At 36.2% G+C, this 24,420-nt stretch overlaps 1 protein-coding gene across 9 annotated transcripts in view; it reads right to left on the minus strand.

The window, feature by feature from the left end:
- LOC113118187 (FERM domain-containing protein 4A-like) overlaps nt 1-24,420 on the minus strand; it is a 133,558-nt gene that overhangs the window by 59,804 nt on the left and 49,334 nt on the right. For 2 of the 9 annotated variants that reach the window (XM_026287155.1, XM_026287154.1), the window contains exon 1: nt 15,384-15,795. The exons of 2 other annotated variants lie outside the window; for them this stretch is intronic. In XM_026287155.1, the coding sequence (XP_026142940.1) occupies nt 15,384-15,476 (93 nt within the window). In that variant the 5' untranslated portion in view covers nt 15,477-15,795. Of the gene's footprint in view, nt 1-3,643; nt 4,227-15,383; nt 15,796-22,750; nt 23,260-24,420 lie in introns of those variants that run through there. 5 more of the 9 variants (XM_026287156.1, XM_026287150.1, XM_026287149.1 and 2 more) reach the window with 5 other exon arrangements.

The raw sequence follows: 24,420 nt of genomic DNA on the forward strand, positions 1-24,420 counted from the left end.
TCTGATGTGATGTTTAGAGCATTCCAGTTTGGAATGAGACAAGGCCGAACAGCTCCAGAAGGCTCGTAAATTTTCCCTCTCTGATATCACAGTGAGACAGGAAGGATTCCGGAGCAGCACGGCCCATTTACCTGCTCTGCAGCTGGGAAACACACTGACAGATTGTGGGCCGAAGGGAGAAATCGACTCAGAAAAATAGATGTGTGTCCTGCTCCAGACCTGAGCTCTCTACAGAGCTTGAAGTGGAAGAGTCCATTCATCAGCAGCTGCAGGGGTGGCACTTTGCCATCAAACTGGAGAAAATGGTATTTCCCTCAAATTTAGGCCAGGTCAGTTAAAAAAGAGGGAGGAAAACACTACAGGAAAGACTGCTGAAACACACACACACACACACACACAATGAGACTCGATTTAAGAAAAGGAAATTCCTTCATGGACCTTTCCCATGGTTTTCAGCGCAACATGCCTTACAAAGAAGTAATATGCTGTGGCTCCAATCAGTTCTGTTATTTTTAACTGAAATAAAGCTGAAATAAAATAAAATATTAATATTAGATAAAAACAATTTGAATGAAAAAATAAATAAACTAAATTAGAAATGTTGCTTTGACATCTAACAGAAAATAAGTTTAAGTAATACAACTTACTAAAAAAATGACTTAAACAGAAGTAAAAATAAATTAGAGCTGAATAGAAATATACAAACTTACTAAAAAGACAAAAGCGAATAACAAAACTAAAATGAAAACTGAAAATATTAAAATTAACAAATACTATAAAAGTATATAAAAAATACTAAAATAACATTGGTTCCTACAGTAGCATGCATAAATTAATCAAATGAAAATACAACAAAATTGATATTAAATCAACTAGATAAAAAGTTCTGAAAATCTAAAAATAAAATAATTCAAAATATGAATAAATACAATAACAATATAAATAAATGATCAGTGCTATAGTATACCATGGTAACACCACAGTATTTTGTCAGCATAAGCAATCACACACAAAACTCAATGTGCTAACAAGTCTTAACAACTGCATAACAATGGCTTGCTAACTCTACAACACTAACATCTCAGCAGCTAGTATGCAATACATTGTATTCAGAAACTGCAAACAACTAGTTTGTTAGTAAAATGACATTAACCTGTTCCTTTCACAGTGTACTATAAATCAGAATATGCTGCGCAGAAAAAGTGAGGATATTCAGACAGTTATATATATATTGGAGCAAAATGTATATAAAACTATATGCTGAGCACTAAACTAACTTCGGGAGTCTTCGCTCTAACTCACATTCACTGGTTCTCTCACACACCCTCTGAGAAACGCACAATTAACAGCTTAAATGGAACAAAAGCAGCTCTATGGCAGTGTATTAAGATGCAAGGATAATGCCCTTACTGAGCCTGACGGACTGTGCTGGGCTTTAAAAAGAAAGACGGAGAGACTTGTTTTTCTGGTAAGTAGAATGAAAGGAAAAGGGGAGAGGGGGGTGAAGGGTCTCCCAAGGAAATACCTGCTGGATCAAACACTGTGGTCTGTAAGGAAAGTGTATGTGTGTGTGTATAGATGTGGAAAGAATGCATCTCCTGAATGTGCCACAATGTATGTTCATCATATTTACTGGCCATGCTAAAGCCATTACCATCACACTGTACATGTGTGTGGTTTTATAGACAATAACAGCATGAATGACACTGCAGACACGGAGAAAACCCTCTGGTCAAGTTCAAAGGTCACTTTGCGAGGTCTCTGTGAGATTAGCTCCTAGGTTATACAGGGTTGTTGTTTCTTTTTGTAATCTTGAGATTCAAGTGGTCATTTCTATGGTCAAGCTTAACATGAAGAGGTTCAAAAGTCACTTGGCTCTTCATCTGCCTGTTGATTTCATCTGCACAAAGAAGACTGCAGACTTTTGAAGTACATTTAATCTTTATAATAAAAAATATATATGATTATATATTAAACATTACTAGTGGGCAAAATATTCCTTTATTTACACAAATGTCTCAAAACTAAAAAGATATTTACAAATTTATATTTATATTGTTTGGAACATTCTTACTGCTTTAAATTGCAATATATATATATATATATATATATATATATATATATATATATATATATATATATATATATATATATATATATATGGAAACCTTTGCAATTTAAAGCATTAAGAATGTTTCTAAATAAAATAAGAAATATATTTATACATTTGTAGATAAATATATTTGTAAATATATATTTACACGCACGCACACACACACACACACACACACACACACACACACACACATATATATATAATATATATATATATATATATATATATATATATATATATAATTTTTTTTTTTATTTGCAAAAACAGATAACTTCGTATGTTAAATTTTCAAAAATCATGTTTTTTCATTGTGCATTCCAATAAATCTCAATTAAACTGCAGTCGGGTTATTTTGATTAAGTCAAAATAACTTAAAAAAATACAGCTAACTAACACAATAAAACACAAAGAAAACATAACATCATTAAAAACAAACCCATTTACATATATGTACAGTTTTGGATATACTATATTCAGTATATTATTTATATATAATGGCATTTACATTGTACTCCAAAATACTTCTAAGAACACCATGTTTATGAAATAACATGATAATACCATGCATATGCAGCTTTATTCGTTTCTGTGGGCTCTGTTTCTATAGCAGCAGCCTGTTATACATCAGCCTTGGAACAGATAAAAACTTTGCTGTCATTTCTTCAGGTATGTCACAGCGAGATGCAAACTCTGAGATTCGCTCTGCTGTGTTCTGTTCACACAGTAGGAAGGTAGGAGACACAACCTGAATACTGATCTCTCTCTCTCTCACACACACACACACACACACACACACACACATACAGATAGATGGAAGAGTAGACTCCTGTGGAGAGCTGTTTTCATGACCGTGAGACAGTGTGTGACTCAAGCCCTTAGAAACCACCATAGCAACACTAATACACTTTATAGCTCAAAACACAACCTGATAATGGCATGAACTCAAAAAGGACTACAAAACAGCTACTGGAGTTTTACATTTTTTGGGTGAAATGTGAGTGGCACCTGTCCATGCAAAACTCACTGCAGTTCTGTCTCTCTATTCTGATTCAAACTGGACCAGTCCACATTTTTGTAACTGACATTAAACAGTTATGAATTAGATGGCTAACATTGTAAGACTACCCTTTTATTGTGTAATTTTAAATTATAAGTCAGATTTAAGATATTATTCATGCTTGTACAAATAACCAGAATGAGACGAAATACTGTACATGTTGAAGTACTTTGGATTAGGAGTTTATTGAAATCAATAACCCTAAGCTATAGTTTTAAGCAACAAAATATGTTGATAATGTATACAAATCTAAATTAAAACATTGAATTAAAAATTATATTTTATTTAGAATATAAATTATTTATTTTATATTTCAAACTACAATTAATATTTTATATCTCATTATTTTATCTGTTATTTATTGTTTCTATCTATTATATATTATATTTGGATTAAATATAAGTATATTATTAAACAGATATATAGATGGTTTGTAGAAAATTACTCAAAGTGACCAATCCTGTTCATACCTGGTAGACGGCTCGGACCAGGATGTCAGGAGCTCTGATATGTGTGTGCCTCAATCTTCTGAGGGTGGCCGAGGTCACATCCCACAATGCACTGTGCCTCATGCACATACTCTCTCCCAGACTCAGAAGCATGGCCTCCATGACTGACAAGCACACAGGTACACAGGTGTGTGTTCCAATAATCCCCTCTCAGCTCAGGTGTGTGTGGGAGAAAACGTCCCCAGGTAATGCTGCTCTCCTTTCTGCGTTCTCCTCTTTCATTTTCTCATCGCTTCTTCCTTTAATCCTCAGAAATGCCCCATGGGAGACTGAGACTGTGACTTCTGTGTGACTCAGATCTCGTCTTCTCACTGGTCTCTCTCGCTCCACTGCAGGACAAATTCCCAGAATAACAGCTCTTGGTTCGCCCAACACAAACATTCCCACAAATAGAGAACTATTGGTCCCTCTCTGTCATTTTCTCCCTCCTTCTCTCTCCCTCTTGTTTGTTTTAAAGCAACAGTCCCAGAGCAGGACATTGAGGGGCTTTAAGCTTGCATGATGCTCTGAGACGCCCATCTAGGGCAGAGTGAAGGACAGTTGTCCCTCCCCGCAGGACAGATCCTGCTCGGGTTCATTGGCCCCAGACAACTGATGAGATACTCGATATGTGTGTCTCAGCTTTCCCAGTGTGGTACAGCAGCAGACAGCGCTACTTATGGGAGTTCAAAACTTATTTTCTCATAAACAGTTTGGAATGATGTCCAGATTCCAGAGATCTGGAGTGGGACATGCCATTTGTGTCAACGTTCTCAGGGCACCAAGCACCCAATCCAGATCCAGCCCCTAAATTACAGACTACCTGAAATAAACCTGCAAAAACCCCTCCAACATCCAAAAAAAGTACTATTAAGAGCTTTGATCAAATTACTAAACCTAAAAGTATAAAATGAATTAACATTTTATATATATATATATATATATATAGTAATACTACAGATTTAGTTTTAATTTTTTTTTTTAAATACATAAATGTCATTTTAAATTAAAAGAATTAAATAAACACTTCATGCACGTCTGAAAGTACTAGTCAGGAGTTTCTTCAAATCACTAACTCTATATTGGCAATGGTAATAGTGATAAATAAATAATACACATTTTAAAAAAATCGATATATTTTTTATATATTTCCGATCACTAGCCTTAGTGCAACAGTATTAGTGAAATAAATGAATACATACATAAATAAGATTTACATAGGCTATATAATTAAGGATTTTTTTGACACTCCGCAAACATGAAGCTAATAAAACAAAGCACACTCTCAACTGGGAAATTGAGCTTGGATAAATGGTGGCTAATCTTATGTGGTTTCTAGCTGCTTGAAGCTTGTTATTTATAGTCATTTGCTGGTCTAAGCTAGTTTGGTAGTGGATAAACTGGACTTAAAGTTTACGGGGTCAGGATTAAGCTGGTTAGTGTTGGTTAGCCATCAGTGTGGACTTGGCTGACCGACTTTCACTGTCTTGGGCTCTTATGAGCACAGTTTTTACTAGTAGGGATGTCAATCGTACATACTTTCACTGCTGTATTTATGGTAATATAACAAATTAACAAATTATAACAAATTGTTTACTATTTAAGTATTTTGTTTAAATGCCTTATTAGATATGTAAACAAGTAAAAAAAAAAAATCCTTCTTTTAATTATTCCTAACTCATGCACTAAACAGCAGATACTGTGATTTACAGTGCCTCTTATTTAAACACAGCACATTTTTCTTTTTGCAAATCAACAGAAAGCCTTGGTCAATAGTAAGCAAAGTTGAACAGCGTCTGATCTTGATTAAAAATGCTTCCCATCTTGGGAGTGATCTATAGGATTTTCATATTGATGCTGGCATAGCATATGATCAAATTTGCACACATCAATATTGGATTTACCATGATCAATAAAAGATTTATCATGGTGGCCATAGGTTCAGTTAAAATGCCATGTAGGTATTAAAAAAATGAATGCAGTAATAAAAAAAAAACCTGGCTTGGTATTAGCCACCAATGTATTTACAATAAATATTAAGCTTCATACTTGTTTTTTCAAATAAATTCCATATTAATGTATTGCTTTTACATTATTAACTATAACTCTGTGGCATTCTGAAGGCTAGATTAACTAACACATTTCTATGGTGGAAGCAGAGAAACGTTGTTGGCTTTTACAATAGTCAAATCATATGATTACAGAGAGTGTAATGACACTGTCTGACACCAAACCTCATTCAGTCACAGTCAGTGACAGCTGAAGTCTAATGAATGAGCAGCGAAGCACATGTGTTTCTATTTGTGTTCATGCTGCTGTGGTACTGAAGGCCAAATACAGGCCGGTTGTACTATAGAACCAGGACAGCTACAATAACTCATTCACGCTACTGTCCTGCCTTTATGTGGTTCAATGCATATTGATTTGTGCACAATAAACCCGATGTGGAGTGTGGTAGTACTATTGTAAGGCATAAATGTGAAAGTTTTCAAGGAGGTGCATGCGGGAGAGAGAGAAACAGAATTCCTGAGAACCGTCTCAATAGCTTCAACTGAATGTTTAATGATCTGTTACAAAATGCAGATGTTTTTCCTTGAATTCTGTTCAATGTGAAAAACAGATCCTTTTTGAAAAAAATCATGAATTTCATATTAAGATGTGTTTAATTTATGGGGTTTTGATTAATGGAAGTGATTGCATCTGAAGTCTGAAATTATCTCATGTCGAACTTGAAAAGCACATGCACTTGTGAACCACAAAAATCCATGAGGGTTTCCTGGGAAATGTTGCTTAAAAATGCCATACCAAGTTTTTTGAAAATGAGAAAAAACAAGTAGAGCTTGCACAAACAAAAGTTCCACGATGCTAGGATGTGAATGTTCCCCACATGAAATAAAATAAAATAAAAATGATTAAAGTGATATTGCAATAGTTGTGCATGGAATTCCTGTGATTTTTCTCTGAAGGAAATGAGGACACAACAACAGAAAACAAGTTGTCCAACAATAAAGCAGCATGATGTCTTAAATTATGAAATATGCAGCATCCTGTTTCTCCTGCTGTGTTTCTATTGGAATGTTCAGAATTTGCGTTCCCTGATTCTTTCGAGTTTCTGAGTCCCCGGCTGCTGCTTCCTGAGGGGTGAGAATGTCATCTGTCGTCATTTAAATGTGTGAATGTGTGTCAGGAGCTGTTGTTTGCAGGAACAGGATCAAATATTTAGAAATGGAGGTAGTTCTCAAACTTGTGTGTGTAAGTGGTCTGTTTTGTGGGACCCTGGGAAATGCTGTGGGGTTCAGTGATTTTACACACACTTGAGCCTTATGCACACCAGGACGATTATCACACATGCTTATCGCCAGCGTTTTTCGAGACATTTTTCAACGCATCTCATCACGTACACATTGAATCCTATCTTGTCTTAAGATCCTCTCCATCACAACACCCTCTTACCGAGATTTTTGTTGTCGCTGTCGCATTTGTCATAAAGCTACATTCATCTTTCCTCGATTTATCTTCATCGTCAACTTACTTCCTCTTCATCGTTAAGTATCAATGTGTGCTTGGCAAGACCGTTTTATGCTTGAGTGCCACCAAGACATGTTTTACACTAACTTCAGCGGCTCCAGGCACATGTACAAAAGCGTCAATCTCATTGGTCAGCCAGTTTTTAACGCGGCGCGTCAAACACACACAAAAAAAATACAAGGCTTTTTTTTTTTTAATGATGCTTTTACGCCTGCCATTTTGCACGTCGGTGCACACTCACATTGGCACACAAAAGACAGACAAGACACACAAAAGACAGAAACCATATTAATCAGACAGATGTCAACCATATACCTTTCACACAAACGCTATCTGTCTATTTAGATGTAAAAGAAACCCTAAGGAAATGTAGGTCACAATAAATGTGAAGGGAATCATGATACATAGACCTCTGAAATGAGTGTCATATAATTTAATAGCATTACTGAAAACATTTTTTCCTCATGTTTTCCTCAAACCGAGAGTTGACATTTTTGTGCTAATCGAAAGCATGCAACAATACATAGCTCTATATCATTCCCAAATTCTCCCTCTCCTGCTCTTTCTTACCCAAACACACAAAAGAACCTCTGGCATCTTCAGTACCATGTGACACAGAAGCAAAAAAGAGAAATAGATTGGTGAAAGAGAGAGAGAGGGCGAGCAAGACTTGCTGTCCCAGTGCGCCAGACCTGTTTGAAGTTTATGTTCACGTGCAAATGTATGTGAGAGCGTGACCTACTTCATTCTGCATATAGGCTAATAAGTGTTTGCTCCTGAATCTTTCTGTGAGCATACATATTTATGAGGATTATAATATAACAGCGCAAACCCACAAGAGCACAGAGGAGGCGGCCGCACACACACTGAGCCGGTGGAATTAAGCCTGGTGTAACTCCAGTCCAAGACCACCAGCAGAAAGCACATACATTTCCTTCCTAAACACCCAGGCACACCATCACACACCCCCAGAATGGCATGAATAGACTATTGAGAGAGAGAGAGATGAGTCAAAATGTGTCTGTAATGCTCTATGACAGGCCAGTTCCTGCGCATGTGAACTGATCCATTCTCTACTCTTATTTTTAGCATAAAGCTCTGTACTTGTTCATGTCTTAGAGACATTCGGGACGTTTTGGGGGCCGATGCATCCTGTTTTGGGGGATGAATGTGACCCCAGCTGACCCTGGGATCATGCACGGGTGTTTCTGTGAGCAGAACATGAGACTTAATTGAAACCAGTAGACGTCAAGTTCACATAGAGGTTGGACTCATTTAAAAAGCTTTATGTTCTCAGACATGCATGATATAGTGTGTGTGTGTGTGTTCATGAATAGGCTGCATTCCAATCTAATATTCAAAGTAGTCAGAACAAACTTCATATCTTCCACCGATATGAAGAAATGTGTGTTTGTGTGTTTGTGTGTGAGGAGGAATTCAATTCTATTTCTCAGGCTCCTTCAGGGCAGCTGATATTGCAGCATTCACATGCTGAAGTTTGTGAGGGGTATATGCACTTGTGTGCATGAGTGTGTGTGCTATGGGATGTTTTTTTTTTCTTTCCAAAGATCAATTTGAGCTTGAGGGTTGTCTAAATGGAGAGGAAAACAATAAAAGTGATAGCGGCAGCTTGGTGTGCGTGCATGTGTTGAGCTTTCTTGAGGGCCCAAGTGGAGAAGCTAGTACATGATGATGTGACAAAGCTCTAAATGATCAATTTATCATCTAGATGTCATTAGTAAAAAATATTTTTACATTTAATTGGAAGGAATCATCAACTCTGCTATGTCTAAGGCCACAAATGTACTGTATGCAAGTATGAGGATGCACTGTATGCATGCTGTATGTTCATAAAATACATTCTTGCTTTATGTTGGTAATCTTGCTGAGAAAACCAAACCCCTTTCTCAGAGTCGACTGTGAGATCATATTCAGATCCACTTCCATTCAACTGATGGACTGAACCAAGTGCCCACCCTACAATTATTTCCATTGCATCATGACATTAAAAGGGAAAGTCTACCCAAAAATGAAAAGTCTTTCATCATTTACTCCCCCTCATGTCATTACAAACCCTTGACTTATTTTCTTATGTGGAACATAAAAGAAGATATTTTTAGGAATGTTGGTGTCCAAACCACAAAAAATATTATGAAAGTATATTATGGACCAGAAACTGTTTGGTCACCGGCATTCTTTAAAGGGTTACTCCACCCCAAAATGAAAATTTTGTCATTAATCACTTGCCCTCATCTTGTTCCAAACCCATAAAAGCTCAGTTTATCTTCAGAACACAATTTAAGATATTTTGGATGAAACCCTGGAGTCTTGAGACGGTCAAGTAAATGACAGTGTCAAGGTCCATAAAAGATATGAAAAGTCATGGTCAGAATAGTCCATCTGCCATCAGACGTGCAATCTGGGTTGTATGAAGCTACGGGAACACTTGTTGTAAGCGAAGAAAAACAAAAATAATGACTTTATTCAATAATTCCTTTGTCAACGTCTTATCAACGTCTTATCAACGTCAATGTCTTAATGACACAATTTTCATTTTAGGGTGGAGTATCCCTTTAAAATGTCTTCTTTTGTGTTGACAGAATTTTCATTCATGACCTCTCAGTCAATTTTAATAAATAGGCGGGGTTTAATATGATTTATGATTTGAGAAGTTAGTCTTCACTGGAAGATCAAGTTCTGACATTTCCATTAAAAGTCACGAGCACAAAGATTTAAAAATAAATCAAGCATGAATGAAAAATTCACCATAAGACCAATTAGGTGCATTTAAAATACAGATAGGTTGAATTACCACTTTAAACTACTAATTACTACTTTAAACTACTGAGATGTTTTGCTGGTTTTAGCTGGTCTCCCAATCTGGCCAAGACCAGCTAATACCAGTAAACTATCTTAGGCTGGTTCAAGGTTGTATTTTTCCCAGCAGGGAACAAATCTCAGTACTCATAGAGTGATGGTTTCCTTCAAATGTGCCATCATATCAGATGGAAATGCTTGTCAAAGCCAGAAGCAAATGCTATTGAGTACATGCATAAAGTCTAGCCTTAATGAATAAAGATAATATAAATTAGATAAAGACAAACACGCACATATTTCTACACATTTTTGATTACAGACACTGCACAATGCATTAGCAACTGTAAATGTGTTACTTTGGAGCATTTTAAAGGACGGCTGATGTTGCACAAGCTCAAGCACACACTTGCATATTAATCCACATTTTGTCTGCATCATGCCTGACCTGCTTCCTAATGGGAGGCAACAGAACGGTTAAATTTAACAAGCCTCAATTAGCACTCTGCTTTAGCCGAGAGTTAGCACACTGCCCAGAGACAAACTCTACGGAGCACACAAAACAAGACCCAATTAAAAGACACACACAGCAGCGATTCCACCCAATGCAACAAAGCATCTCCAAGGAGAACCCCGGCGGCCCCCTAAACATCAAGGTATAAAGGAACTGTTTTCCACAGCCAAACTGCTACTGTTATTTCGCTGAGAGCCTTGGATTGAAAATCTGGCTTCGAAAACTCTGCAAGTGGTCACACCATATTATAGCAGAGGAACATGCTGAGATAAATTTGTAATTTGACCTAAAAAAGACTCAAAAAGAGGAAACAAGGAGGAGGAGGAGAAGAAGGAAGTGGGAAGTTGAAAGGACAGGAAATAGAATAGAAGAGGATGAAATGGTAAATGAATGACAGAAATACGTGGGTAAGCAAAAGAGTAGGGCAGATGGAGGAGGAGTGAAGAAAAAAGGGATGAGTGGAGGGCAAAAGAGACAAAAAGAACAGCGCTTCTTTCATTGTCTCAATCTAATGAAGCAGAACATATTTGTCTGTCACAAATGACCAGCAAGCGTAAAGATTTTAGTCTTACGGAAAGCCTTCCAGCTACATGATTACATTAACCTTCAGTGAAGAAACATCTCATACACAAACACTTAACTCAAGTTATGCACAAGTTATTAGGAGTCTAATCATAAAACACTGAGTTGTATAAGGGTGAAACCCATCAAGAACATATCCATGTCATATTTCACCCTGAAACCAAGTGAAAAGAAGACCTTTTAATGGGCCATTAAGATTTTGCACACTATAACATTATTTCCGTGACAAATAAATGCATTTCCTTCCATCAATTCTTAATAAAATAATGCATAAAAAACAGCATGAACTGCATTCAAGCAACATATTTTATAATTATATATTTTAAAATATTTTATAGTATATATTTTAATAATTTTATTATTTATTTTACATTTATAATTATTTTACCTAATTAATTAGAATTATATTTACTGTTCAAAATATTTTTATTCAGTTTTTATCTATTTAAAAAAATAATCATTTTACAAAACATTTCTGTCTGAAATAAATGCTCTTTTTGGACTTTGCATTAATCAAAAAACTGAAAAATATATTAAGCACTAGAACTCTTTTCAACATGGATAATAATATGATATTGAATATAATAACTTATAATAATAAAAATAATGTATCTTAAGCACCGAACCAGCATATTATTATGATTTCTGAAGGATCATGTGACACTGAAGACTAGAGTAATGATGCTGAAAATTCAGCTTTACATCACGGAAATAAATTATATGTTAAAATATCTTAAAATTGTAATAATATTTCACAATACCACTGTTTTGACTGTATTTCTGATTATATAAATGCAACCTTGGTAAGCATAAAAGTCTTCTTTCAAACACACACACACACACACATATATATATATATATAAATATTACCTGACCTATACATTCAATTTTTTTTACAATGCAAATAGGATTAATTTTCTCATTCAAAATATATATGTTCTGCATGCTTGCATTGTAAAAATATGTTCTTATTGCCGTAAATGTTTAAGTTTGATCAACTTGCCTGTACAAGTCATTTCAACTTAAATAGCATTAAACAGACAGATCTGTTTTCATGAGAGTCTCCCAAAACAACTGGTCCTCTCTGACAAAGCCTCTCTGGCTCTGTGATTATCCTGTGGTGTATGTCTGCTGTCTGTGGGAGCTGTGAGTCAAAATCACTCAAACAGATGAAAATGAGAGATGGCAGAGCGCAAACACAAAAGAAAAGGGGAAGGAAATAAACAATGAGGGGAAAGAGGGGGGGTTGAGAAGCCTAGTAATCAGAGAAGGAGAATGAAGCCCTTGTTCCTTTGATTAAATCACTTTGTCTGCTAATAGCAATGGTTATGCCTTATCAACCACTGCCGTCCCCCAAAACCTCATCTGCCATCCTCACAGGAAATCCCTAAATTACAAACCGTGTTTCAAAAGAGCCAATCAACACAACCCAGTGAGACAGACTCACACCACACGACAGTCCTTTATAAAGACCAGCGCTGCCTCTTAAAGGCACGTAACAGCCTAAAGACAAGTTCTAATGAAAACACAAGGAGAAGTCAAGAAAATCCGAGCGAATTTCCACCGTGTTTCATTAGTCTAAAAGTGACCAGTTTTTTGGTTATTGGCAAAGTCATATTGTTCAACTCATCATTCAGAATCATTTTGGTTGAATGAACCATTACTCTGCCTCGTTTGCACTCCGACTGACAGCTCATAATTTATGGTTAAACAGGATGGTAGACATCTGTCCCCTAGTTATGACCCATATGGACATATTATAGATTAAACATGCCTTCTTGCAGACAGACAGCTGGAGAAATGGAAGAGAAAGTGCGAGAGAAGGCAAGAAATTGTAAGATGGAAGATTATGATTGGCAGACATTGCACACACACACAGACACACACACACAGACACACACACACACACACACACACACACACACACATATATATATGCATATGTGCTTGGTTCATATATATATATATATATATATATATATAATAAAATAATAAAATAAATCCAAAAGCACACAGATCTAAGACAGACTTTTTGGCCCACATGTACAGTATCTGACATGTATCTACCAGCAGGACTTCAGATAAAGTTGCCTGTCTTTTTTAACATATCTCAGCCGGTATAGTAGTATCTCAGATGGTAAAACTGGGCCACAATTAAGAAGACTGCCATATCCATTCTCTCCTTGCAAGTTCTTGCACATGCATTCAATGCAGAGCAGCCTGACTATCAAAAAATCTCACATTAGTCACGGCAGAGTTTTGCGGCGTGTGCGAACGACATTCGAGTTAGATCAGTTAAGTGGATGGATTTTGCTGCCTGCCAGCTCAGCGTTGCTGACAGTGGATGGAATAGGGCTTTCTAAAGCTGCTTTCACGGTAATGAAGAACCACAGTGAATCTGAGTTACATGCACAAACACATTCACATGCTCTCGCAGTGCTGGATACTGCAGGGACTGAGTATTTCAAGTCAGTTTCGCGTGTCAGTCTGCATGTACATGCATGTAGGCATCATGCCACAATGCAGTTAGAGCTAAGTGTCTATAATTTCTCAGCTAAAACTCCCGGCAGCTGAAGGGACAGCCTCAGGCCGCAGAGAGAGAATGACAGTGAAGAGGAGGAAGGCTCTGCAGGGATGCAGTAAAGTAACGTGCATGAGGAAATCCTCTAATCAATAATTCAAACTGCTATAATTACACACATCTGTTTCAGTGCAAAGCAAGAGAAAGAGAGAGAGAGACATAATGTGTACTACGGCATTGTGAAATATTAAACACTTATTGTAATTTTAGTGCACAACGGGATTCAAATGAAACTGGCACACAACAGCCATATGAAACAAGCATGAATGTAGGCCATTTCACCATCATGCAAAAATATATACATTTTTAACATTTGAGGTTTTTTATGTCATTTGCAAATATATAGAACTTTTATAATATATTTTATTTTTTATGTCCAATGTTGATCTGATGTCAAGAAAGTACGGTGGCCTATAAATGTATATTACTGACGTTATTTTATATAATATTTTAGACACACACATATGTATATATCAGTATTTCTAAATATTATATATATTGAATTATTTTATATCCATCCATCCAAATTATTTAAATATTGATAGATAAATAGATAGATAGATATAGATAATCAGTTATTAATATTTATTTATTAATATTCTTTATTTTATCTATCTATCTATCTATCTATCTATCTATCTATCTATCTATCTATCTATCTATCTATCTATCTATCTATCTATCTTTACACATTTATAATCAAATACATATATATAATAAATAAACAAATGTTTTTTAATATAATAATAATAATGGATGTATAGATAGATAGATAGATAGATAGAAAAAATAAATAAAGAATATTAATTTCTTATTAATCATAAAAATTAATATTTAAAATTAGACACATACATATATGCATTATAACTTATCACAAAATAATAACAATAATATTTATAATAATGATTACTTCTTATATATATATATATAAATAATTTTTTTTAGAAATAATTTAATAATATGATAAAACCTGCCTATATAATGGCTGTAATATATCATCATATATGTATACATTTTTATATACAATTTTTTTTCGTATTTATACAAATTTATATAATGAAATCATCAGGCTTGAAATCATCATGCTATTTTGCATTTGTGATTTTTAAGAACCTGAATCTCCATGATTATTAAATGATGACTTCCTTTTATGGCACAAAGTGTCCACCCCCACCCCCTTATCTATAGAGATGCACATACCCTCATACAGAACGAAAGCAAACCCACACACACACACACACACACACACACACATCTGTATGGACAGAACTTTTACCCTGTGGCAGTTCCAGTAAATGGAACAGTCAGTGCAGTGAGGTGAAGCTCGCCGTATTTTGTCTGCTAACGTGATTCACATAACTGGGCAGGTTGCTGCGTGTTTTGGGGTAATGTTTATCTGATACCAGTATCTTCAGGGAACAAACACTATTACACAACACTGTCATTCGAACTGTCACAGACCTCAGAACGCCATAATCGTGACAGTGACCCTCATAAGATCCATATGAAGCATGAGAACAACACAATCCACTGAGATTCCCAGTAAAGCACATCCATCATGCCAACACATAAACGGCTAATTATCTCCATTGCCTCCTCAGCTGCAGACAAACTAACACACAAGTGCAGCCATCGACAGCCCTTGATAACCTTGAGCCAGCATTCAAAAACACACAAGCCTCACGGATCGCCTCTCGTCTTACCCTCTCCTCGCTATTTCGCCTCAGCGTCCCCACCGGCAGCTTGAGGAGAAGCCTGCGGGTCCTGCTGGGCGTCACGGCCGCCTGGACCACCATGGTGTGAGTGTGAGTGTCTGGTCCACGAGCGTTTGGTGTCTGCTGTCCCGTCACAGACAGACGGGCTGTTCCTCTCTCTCGCTCCGTCTCCACGGCTCCCTCCCGCCAATTTCCCAGCCTTTCTCTCCTTGTTCTGCTTTTGAATGTGTCCGCACCTTCTTTGTTGGTGTTTCTTGCACTCTTTCTGTCTGGTTCGCCTCTGTTCCTGTGTCTTTCAGTGGTGAGTGTCCTCACTGTGGTCTTCAGCCCATACTGTGTCGGCTTTCATACAGCTTCCTCAGGAGAAGCGTGTGTGAGTGAGAGAACCAGCAGAAGGGAGGGAGGTTGTCTGTCTCTCTCTCTCTCTCTCTCTTTCTCTCTCGGTCTCTGGAAGTAGCCGTGGAATGGCGTGTGCGCTCCAGATACGTCAGCCTCGCTTCCTCTAGTCAAACTCAATTCAGGTCACTGGATTAATATGAGCATTATCCCATACACACACGTGAGTCACGTGACGCTGCACAAGAATGTATGCATGTGTTTAGGAAGCAAAGCTGTGTATATGTCAATGTTTATGATGAATGATAAAGTGTGTGTGCTGTAAAATATCCATTCTCCTGCTCAAACAGAATATCTGATGTTTTGCCATCTGCTGTTCAGATTAGCTCTAAATCCCATGGCTGCTTTCACCAGACAGACTACACACACACACACACACACACACAAAGGGAAAATACCCTCAAGCTGCCAACAAGATTACACACTAGGGATCGTTGCATGTGTGTGTAGGACATTATGGCCTAACAGGGACAACAGGGATGTCTTGTTAAAAACTGCACTAAACGCCTGTCCATCCTTCTCTGCTCTTCAGAACTCAATGAAGCAAGCAGACGGCCACACTCTTCAGAACTTTCCATTGCACTACAGTTCTTTAGAGTGGAAAAAGATTCTTAACAATTTTAAAATGTTTACACTAAGAAAATAAATGGTTTTAAGAACTGTTCATTGAATGGTTCTTCTATGGCATCACTGAGAAAACATCCGCTTGGATCCATTATTTTTGAGAGTGTAGTGTTTAGTGAGTTTTATGGAGATTGTTTGTCTGGAAACTACACTGGAATGAGGTGATGTACTGTTGTGTTTATGATAGAGATTGTAATACAGAAACAATCCTGTAATGTTCAAGAAACAATCTGATTCAAGCTTGGGAGACAAAACTCTAGTGAGCTACTTGCTTCAACTGCATTTTAAAGGGATAATTCACCCCAAAATGTAAATTCTGTCATCACATACTCATGTTTCTCCAAACCTGAATGATGTACTTTCTTCTGTGAAACAAACAAAAATAAAAAATAATGAATGTCCAGAAGAAGAAAGAAAGAAAGAATGAAAGAAAATGTACCATAATGACAGTGATTTATTTTAGGGTGAAATATCCCTTTAAGACATCATGGGTACACTCCACTCATAAACATTGTTCCGATAAGATAGATAGTAATGTTTTACTGCTTTAAAATACCTTTAAAATATTATATTATTATTAATAAAATATTATTAATATATTCAAATTATTTAACCAATCTAAATAAAATGAAAACAAAGACAAGATTTCCCAAAACATCAGTCTTTTCCTTTTTATTTTTTCATTGAACATAGTTCAATAGTTTGAGGTTTAGAACATAGCTTTTTTTCTGGAATAACAAAATAGGTCTAAATTAATTGAATGATTAATGCATTTATTATACCTGTATCATTATATATCCATTATATATACTGGTTTCTGTTTAATTTAATGATTTACATTTGTTTTTAATGTTTAAAAACAATCTTTTTTTTCATAATAGAGCAAAAACAATGAAAATACCTTCTTAACCTATTTTGGATGAGCCTTCAACAATTGTGTTCAACAATTTCTCTTCATATCCTTATTACACATGCACTGAGAAGACTTCATAAAGCTTTCCATACAGTCTATATGTACAGTATGAATTATGTTATTACCTGCAAGAATATGAAAAGACCAACACAAATGAATCTTTTTTTCCAATATACACAGAGAAAGGAAGAAAGAGAGAGAGTCAGGAGCGCTCCTTCTGATCCCTGCTCAGCATCATTCATTCAGTAGCTGCTCCAGATTAGGTATATTAAAAACTGTTTCTATTTTTACCGTACTGCAAAGTCACTGAGGGTTTCGATGGCTGTTTGCCTTATATTGCTCAAATACAGTCTGTTTTTTAATAGCTAAATTATGCCGGTGTGATAAACCAAGATAGGGAACAGGGGAACTGATAAATTTGTCACACCATGTGTGTTGGTTCCCTCCCCACTCACACACTAAACCAAGCTATTACTTCCTGTGTAACCGTGACATTCTTAATACAACCCGAGAGTGGATAAAACGCCCAAGGGTACGAGTACTAACTCACTCGTATACAGTATATACACACACACACACACACATTACCGAGCGTTTTCTCCAACACAGCAGGCCATTTTAGCAAATAGGAGAACAACATGTCACCGTTCAAAACATGGTAAATGAACATGTCAAACGCTTACTGTTCGGCTAAATGAATTTATCCAGTATAATAACACAAACAAAATCTCGAAGCACCTTCAGTGACACAAAAGAGAGGCGATGGGGGAGGCTGCTCCACTCTTGCTGAGCTGGAGCTCTGCCTCTGTTCTAGGACTGCAGGGGCTCATCCAGAACCTGTTTACACTGCACCCTGTAATCTTAGCCCATGGCACTCTGACTGTGTGTGTGTGTCAGATGGGGTCCATTGCAGTTTGTGTGGCTGTTATCCAGAGCGAGTTTTCATAAATTACCATAATTACTCCAAAACCCCACACACAAAAAAACATCCCCACCAACGCTGTTCTCAGAACCCCGTGTAAGTCCTACTTTGGTATGAACGGAAGACAATTGGATGGAGAGGGAAAGGGTTTCGAAACACATATCGTGGGAAAGGGTGAGGCTGAGAACGCAGAGGGAAACAAGAATGAGGGAAAACACGGGTGCTGACAGCAATGATTTGTTCGCCATGTTGGAATAACTCCCTTCAGTGGAGCAAATTGATAACGCTTCTGGGGGTATTGAGTCTACAAATTATCAACAGCCACTTTAATTTTCCTCATTAAATTTAAGCACATATCTGTTATCAGGTGCTGCAGATGGTTTTGGGAAATACTCATCCGTTTCAGAAGAGAATATTCAAAAGAGCCATATTTGAAGATTTCTAGCAATTCTTTCCCCCTGAGAATCATAGTTCTCAGTAAGAGGTATTCTGCTCTACATAAACACAATTTCAGCACCCAAAACTTTAATTTAGTTTCACATTATCATTTCACTTCCTCGTCTCTGCTTCAATTATGATAAAGTTTACAATATAGAAAATATAGTCATATTGTGAGATATAAAGTTACAATTGTAAGGTTTAAGGTGATGAGAAAATAAAAAAAAAGATATAAAGTCATCGTGTAAGATATAAAGTCACAATCAGGGAAATAAACTGCATTGATATCAATTTTATGAGATGAAATTTTTATGGAAAATTTCCATTGTTCAAAGAAAAAAAAGTTGTGTGTTCAACACAAAGTTGCAATTAGAGTTGCAATACATTTGTATTTTTTAGATATAAAAGTGCAAGAATGAAAAATATAGTTGCAATTGTGCAATAAAAATGAATATTGTAAGATATAAAGTCAAAATAACTGGAAAAAAAAGATTAATTGAATTTACTAAATTTTTTAAGGTAAGTGGTTGCAATCAATTTATTCTAGCTACTTTTAAATAAACAAATTTAGTTGACTACCACTCATCTAAAATAATGTAGTATATTTTTTTTTCAGTGTAAGACTTAAGGTTTTATTTATGAGAAATACATTTCCATATTTAGACAAAATGTCATAGTGTAAGAAATATTGTTACAATTATAGGAAATAAATTTGCATTTATGAGATATAAAAAGTTGTGTGGGATAAAAAGTATTGTAATATATAAAGTCAAAATTGTAAGCTTGTAAGTTACAAAAAAAAAGTTTGCACAATTATGGGAAACAAAGTTGTGAGATTGTGTTTATGAGATCTAAAAAGTGTCTGGTATCTGAAATTAAATTGAAAGTATATAAAAAGTTACTTTGTAAATTCAAAATTAATTTATTTTTAACATTGTAGCTACAAGGAATATAGTTGTAATTTTGAGATATAAAGTTATTGGTATAGTGATGTCTGATGAAGGCCTTTATAATAGCTTGTAGAGCTCCTCTATTCAGTAATCTTTTTATATAAAGTTATAGTGCAAGATATAAAGACACAACAACAGACAATACAGTTGCTTTTATGATACAGCACAATAAGTTTATATTATAGGAAATAAGTTTCCAATTGTGAGATGAAAAAAAATATATAAATTCACCATTTCAATACATAAAGGTTTGGCAGCATGGAAAATCATTTGTGTGATATAATTCCTTTACAAATCAAAGTGGCAGAAAAATCAATGCGAGACAATACATGGGAGTCGCCCTCTTCACTGGTACACAAACTTAAAGACGTCTTACATAACATGACGAAGGCACATGAGGGTCTTCTATAAAAGCCATATAAAACACAACAGCAAGAGGGACGGAGTGTTTAGTCCCTGGAGCTACGTGTGAATACTGGTTGTCACTGCTTTGTGAGCTGGAAACATGAAGAAAGAACCTGCAGTTTCTTCAGGCTGAAACATTGGAACAATGCCCGTGTGTGTGAGGTGCGTTTACAATAGAAATCACTGAATCCAGGACAACACTACAGCACTGCCAAACACACAAGCCAAAGCCAAACAAACACACACAATAGAGTTTATCGCTCATTCTTTAGTGACTGGGTTCACCCTGTCCTCTAGTTGGCCGTTCTCACTCTTGGGAGACTCACATATACACTGTGCAATTGTGTGTGTGTGTGTGTGTGCGAGATAGAGGGACAATAAAATGGAGTCACGGCCAGCTTTGCCCTTAACACCACCCCACTGTTCCCATGGTGACCAGTGACAGACTACTGCCCATGCCCTCTGCCATCACAACTATGGAATCATCAACACACACACACACAAAAACACAAACACACACACACACACACGCACGCACGTACACACACACACAGTGCGGTATTTTAAAAATACATATTAATAAAAATTGTAATTACATAGTAAACTAGATTTTATTTATTTATTTGGAATTAATTTAATACTTTTATTCAGCAAGGACTGATCAAATTGATCAAACATGATGGTAAAGACATTTATAATGTAATAAAATGTATCATTTAGATAAAAGTTGTTCCTTTGAACTTTCTGTTCATCAAAGGATTCTGAAAAAATATTTTAACAAAATAAAAATATAAAAACTATTATTTAAAATTATTTGTAATTTTATTTGACAATTTTGCAGTATTTCTGGAAAAAAAAAAGAAGAAGAAATAGCATAAGAGGCATCTTAAAAATAAACAAATTAATTAATAATAAAAAAAACTTTTAAACCGAGTGTATATCATAACATAAAGACTTCTACCTCAAAATCATTTTTACTTTAGAGTACAATAACATCACATCCTTATTTAAAATGATTGTGATTTGGGACAGCATACACCTCTGTGAAAAATAACCTTCATTCTTTGTTCCTAAAAGACCTGACACTCACACAGAACACTGCGCATCACCAAAACCAGCATTTAAGCTGACAGACTGAAACTTTATTGTGGAACTAAATTAATCTCTTCCAAAAATAACATCAGAGGCATTGTTGAAATATCTTACGTCCGGAGATTAAAATAAAGGGATTATGAACCGTTTGGGTAAAAATAATCAGAGCTTTGTTCTTAGATTTCCTGAAGGCAGCGCAGGCTCTTGATGACAGACAGCAGGAGCACATATGCTGTTAGGCTCTCAGAGTCCACACAGTCATTAAACAGAAAGAAGGAAGGACATGCTTGTATTCAAATATGAGCTAGATTTCATTTACACACACAAACAACTAGTTTCTTTTCTTAAGACTGCAAAGTTCTGGGTATTTACCAGGGTGTTTCTATGCAGTTGTTAACGTGCCTGTTTGTTTTCTTTTTATTTTACTAGCCCAATAAAAAAAAAAAGAGTCAATCCTCAAGCTCATATCCCTCTTTCAATGTCTTTGGGATTTTTCCACTTGTTTTATCATTCACTAAAATCTCTTCTAGAAAGGTAACAGCAACCTTACACAAAACTCAATCCTAAATCCTTACCTAGAATTCAGGTCTTTGTGTTTCAGTGCAATCATAATCATGGAAATTAAAAGCAGTTTTTCCTTAACTACCCCACATGCACAACTGAGCACACACACACACACACACACACACACACACACACACACACAAACTACCATACTGCACTGCATCTGTCAGGCCTCGGTGTGTCACTCAGGTGAGATGATTGAATTATTTACAGCAGTGAAACTTCAGCATACATTTTTTCATCAGCATCATCATTTTCATCACCTTGCAGACACTGATGAAACACATGTTTGAGCACAAGCCAAGATCAGATAAAAACAACTCAAGCCCTACAGGGGTAGTTCACCCAAAATGAAAATTCATCATTTATTCACCAATGTCACCCTAAACCTGTATTACTTAGTTTGTTTGTTTTTCTGTGTAATGCAAAACAAGATATTTTGAAGAAATGTATTTGCCAACAGGTTCAAAAAAATCTATTGTTTATGTTAGTGTGAAGTACTTTTAATAATCTAAAGAACCATTTTTTTTCCCACAATAAGAACCTATTGTGCATTGTTACATGAATTTTACATGGCACCTTTAGATGCCAATAAAGAATCTTCATTTTTAAGAGTGTATAAAAAAAATGAATTACACAGTGGGAATAACAAATGTTAATACTATGGTACTTTGATGTATATATACATATGTACAAAGCCGCATATATATATCATGATGATTAGTAGGTATTTAAATGGTATCCCAAGTTCCTTCAAGCAATATAATGATGTCACAAGCAAAATGGTATAATGGTATTTTTGGCACAACATTAACACTCTTAAAAATAAAGGTTATTTATTGTCATCTGTGGTTCAATAAAGAAACTTAACATCCATGGAACCTTTACAATAACCCTTTTAGTGGAAACAGTTCTTCAGAATATTAAAATGTTCTTCACACTAAGAAAAAATAAAGGTTCTTTGGGGAACCCAAAATGCTTCTTCAGTGTCACTGCTGTGAAAACCCATGCTTGAAAGCCAGAAAAAGAAAAAGAACATAATTTGACTTACAAACACGTCCATTAGCATGTGCTCCAGAGTCGTTTCCAATTCATCAAGTCTTGCTGCCAGTGTCATGATGGCTTATGCAGTCAAACTCAACAAACCAATCACAACTTCAACTTCAAATACGAGGAAAACAAAGTTGTTTGCATCAGATGTTTGCACACTACAGCCAAAATGCACAATCACTTTGCAAAAATTGGAACATCCTTAACAGGAATGTCGTCACGTCCACATGCAATGTCCAAATTCTAGGATAAACTCCCAGTGTTTTTTTTTTTTTTTTTAATCAGTGTTCTCATCCAGAAGATGTCTCGATCCCTTTGCTTTGCTTCTCAAAGGATTGTCCCAGTCCAGAAAATATTAGATTGAGCTCCACATCCCAGAAAAACCTCTAATTGCATATGTGTTTGCAGCCACGTGAAGACCTGGCTCAATTCTCGAAAGTCTTCATGGTATGACAACCACATGACACGTCTGAGTCTCTCATACACTTCCTCCAGTCGTTCACACTCTCACATGCAGGACATCACTGAGACAAGAACAGACTGTCCAGCTCATTTCACATGGGGACAAATCTTTATTACCGAGGATGACCAGCCATCTATGTGTGTGTGGGACAGTGTGTCCGCCTCTTCCTGGGGGCAGTGGACCCACAGTAGACCCCATTGTGCACTGGGACCCATGAGGATGAGGAGGACCCGTGAGGGTGTCTGTGTCTAATGCCCGTCTCATTCACACAGGCCTTTTGATCAATGCGGCTTTGTGTTGCCCATTAACGAACGGCCAAGAATGTCTCTGTGATGATCCGGCCACAAAACAAGGCCGAGCCTGAAAACTTATGTAACTGATCGTGAGCTTACTGCTGTTTATGTCTCATGCAATGTGATTAGTGTTCTCAATAGGGGGTGCCGTCAGAATGAGAGTCCACCATTAAGATGTTTTTAACTTCAAACCATTGCTTCTGGCTAAAATATGAAATGTTGGTTTCTCCAGTATAAAAAAAGTCATCTTGTCTGAATCACGAGAGGAATACGCACAGATCAAGCACTGTTTACAAGTAAAAACAGTCGAAAACCATTTTGAACAAATATATTAGTGGATTTTGTTGTGAAAGGAGGACAACAAAGGATGGAAATTTTTGGATTTTGCCCAGAAGTGATGGTTAACACTGTGCATTGTTTTTTTTTTTTACAAACATGTAGCGTTTCACTTCACAAGATGCTAATTGATGGATTGGAGTCGTGTGGATTACTTGTGGATTATTGTGATACTTTTATCAGCTGTTTGGACTCTCATTCTGACGGCACCCATTCACTGCAGAGGAGTGATGTAAAGCTACATTTCTCTTTGTCCTGATGAAGAAACAAATTCATCTACATCTTGAATGGCCTGAGGATGAGTAACTTTCAGCAATTTTTTCTTGTGAACTATTCCTTTAATGTGTGTGCAGCAAGCCAGAAAGATAAGAGAAAAACACAGGGGTGTAATTATGAATAGCAGGATGTGACTCCATTTGAGTCATAGTTTAAATTTCAGCCAGGGAACACACACACACACACACACACACACACACACACACAGATGCTAACAGCTGTTGGCTAATCAAACAAGGCTAATCCTGTGAGCATTTGCACACATGCCGAGTTATTCTAGCTCACCTTGTGCAAATGCGAAGC

This window comes from Carassius auratus, chromosome 18, assembly GCF_003368295.1.
Source record: "Carassius auratus strain Wakin chromosome 18, ASM336829v1, whole genome shotgun sequence".
NCBI lineage: Eukaryota > Metazoa > Chordata > Actinopteri > Cypriniformes > Cyprinidae > Carassius > Carassius auratus.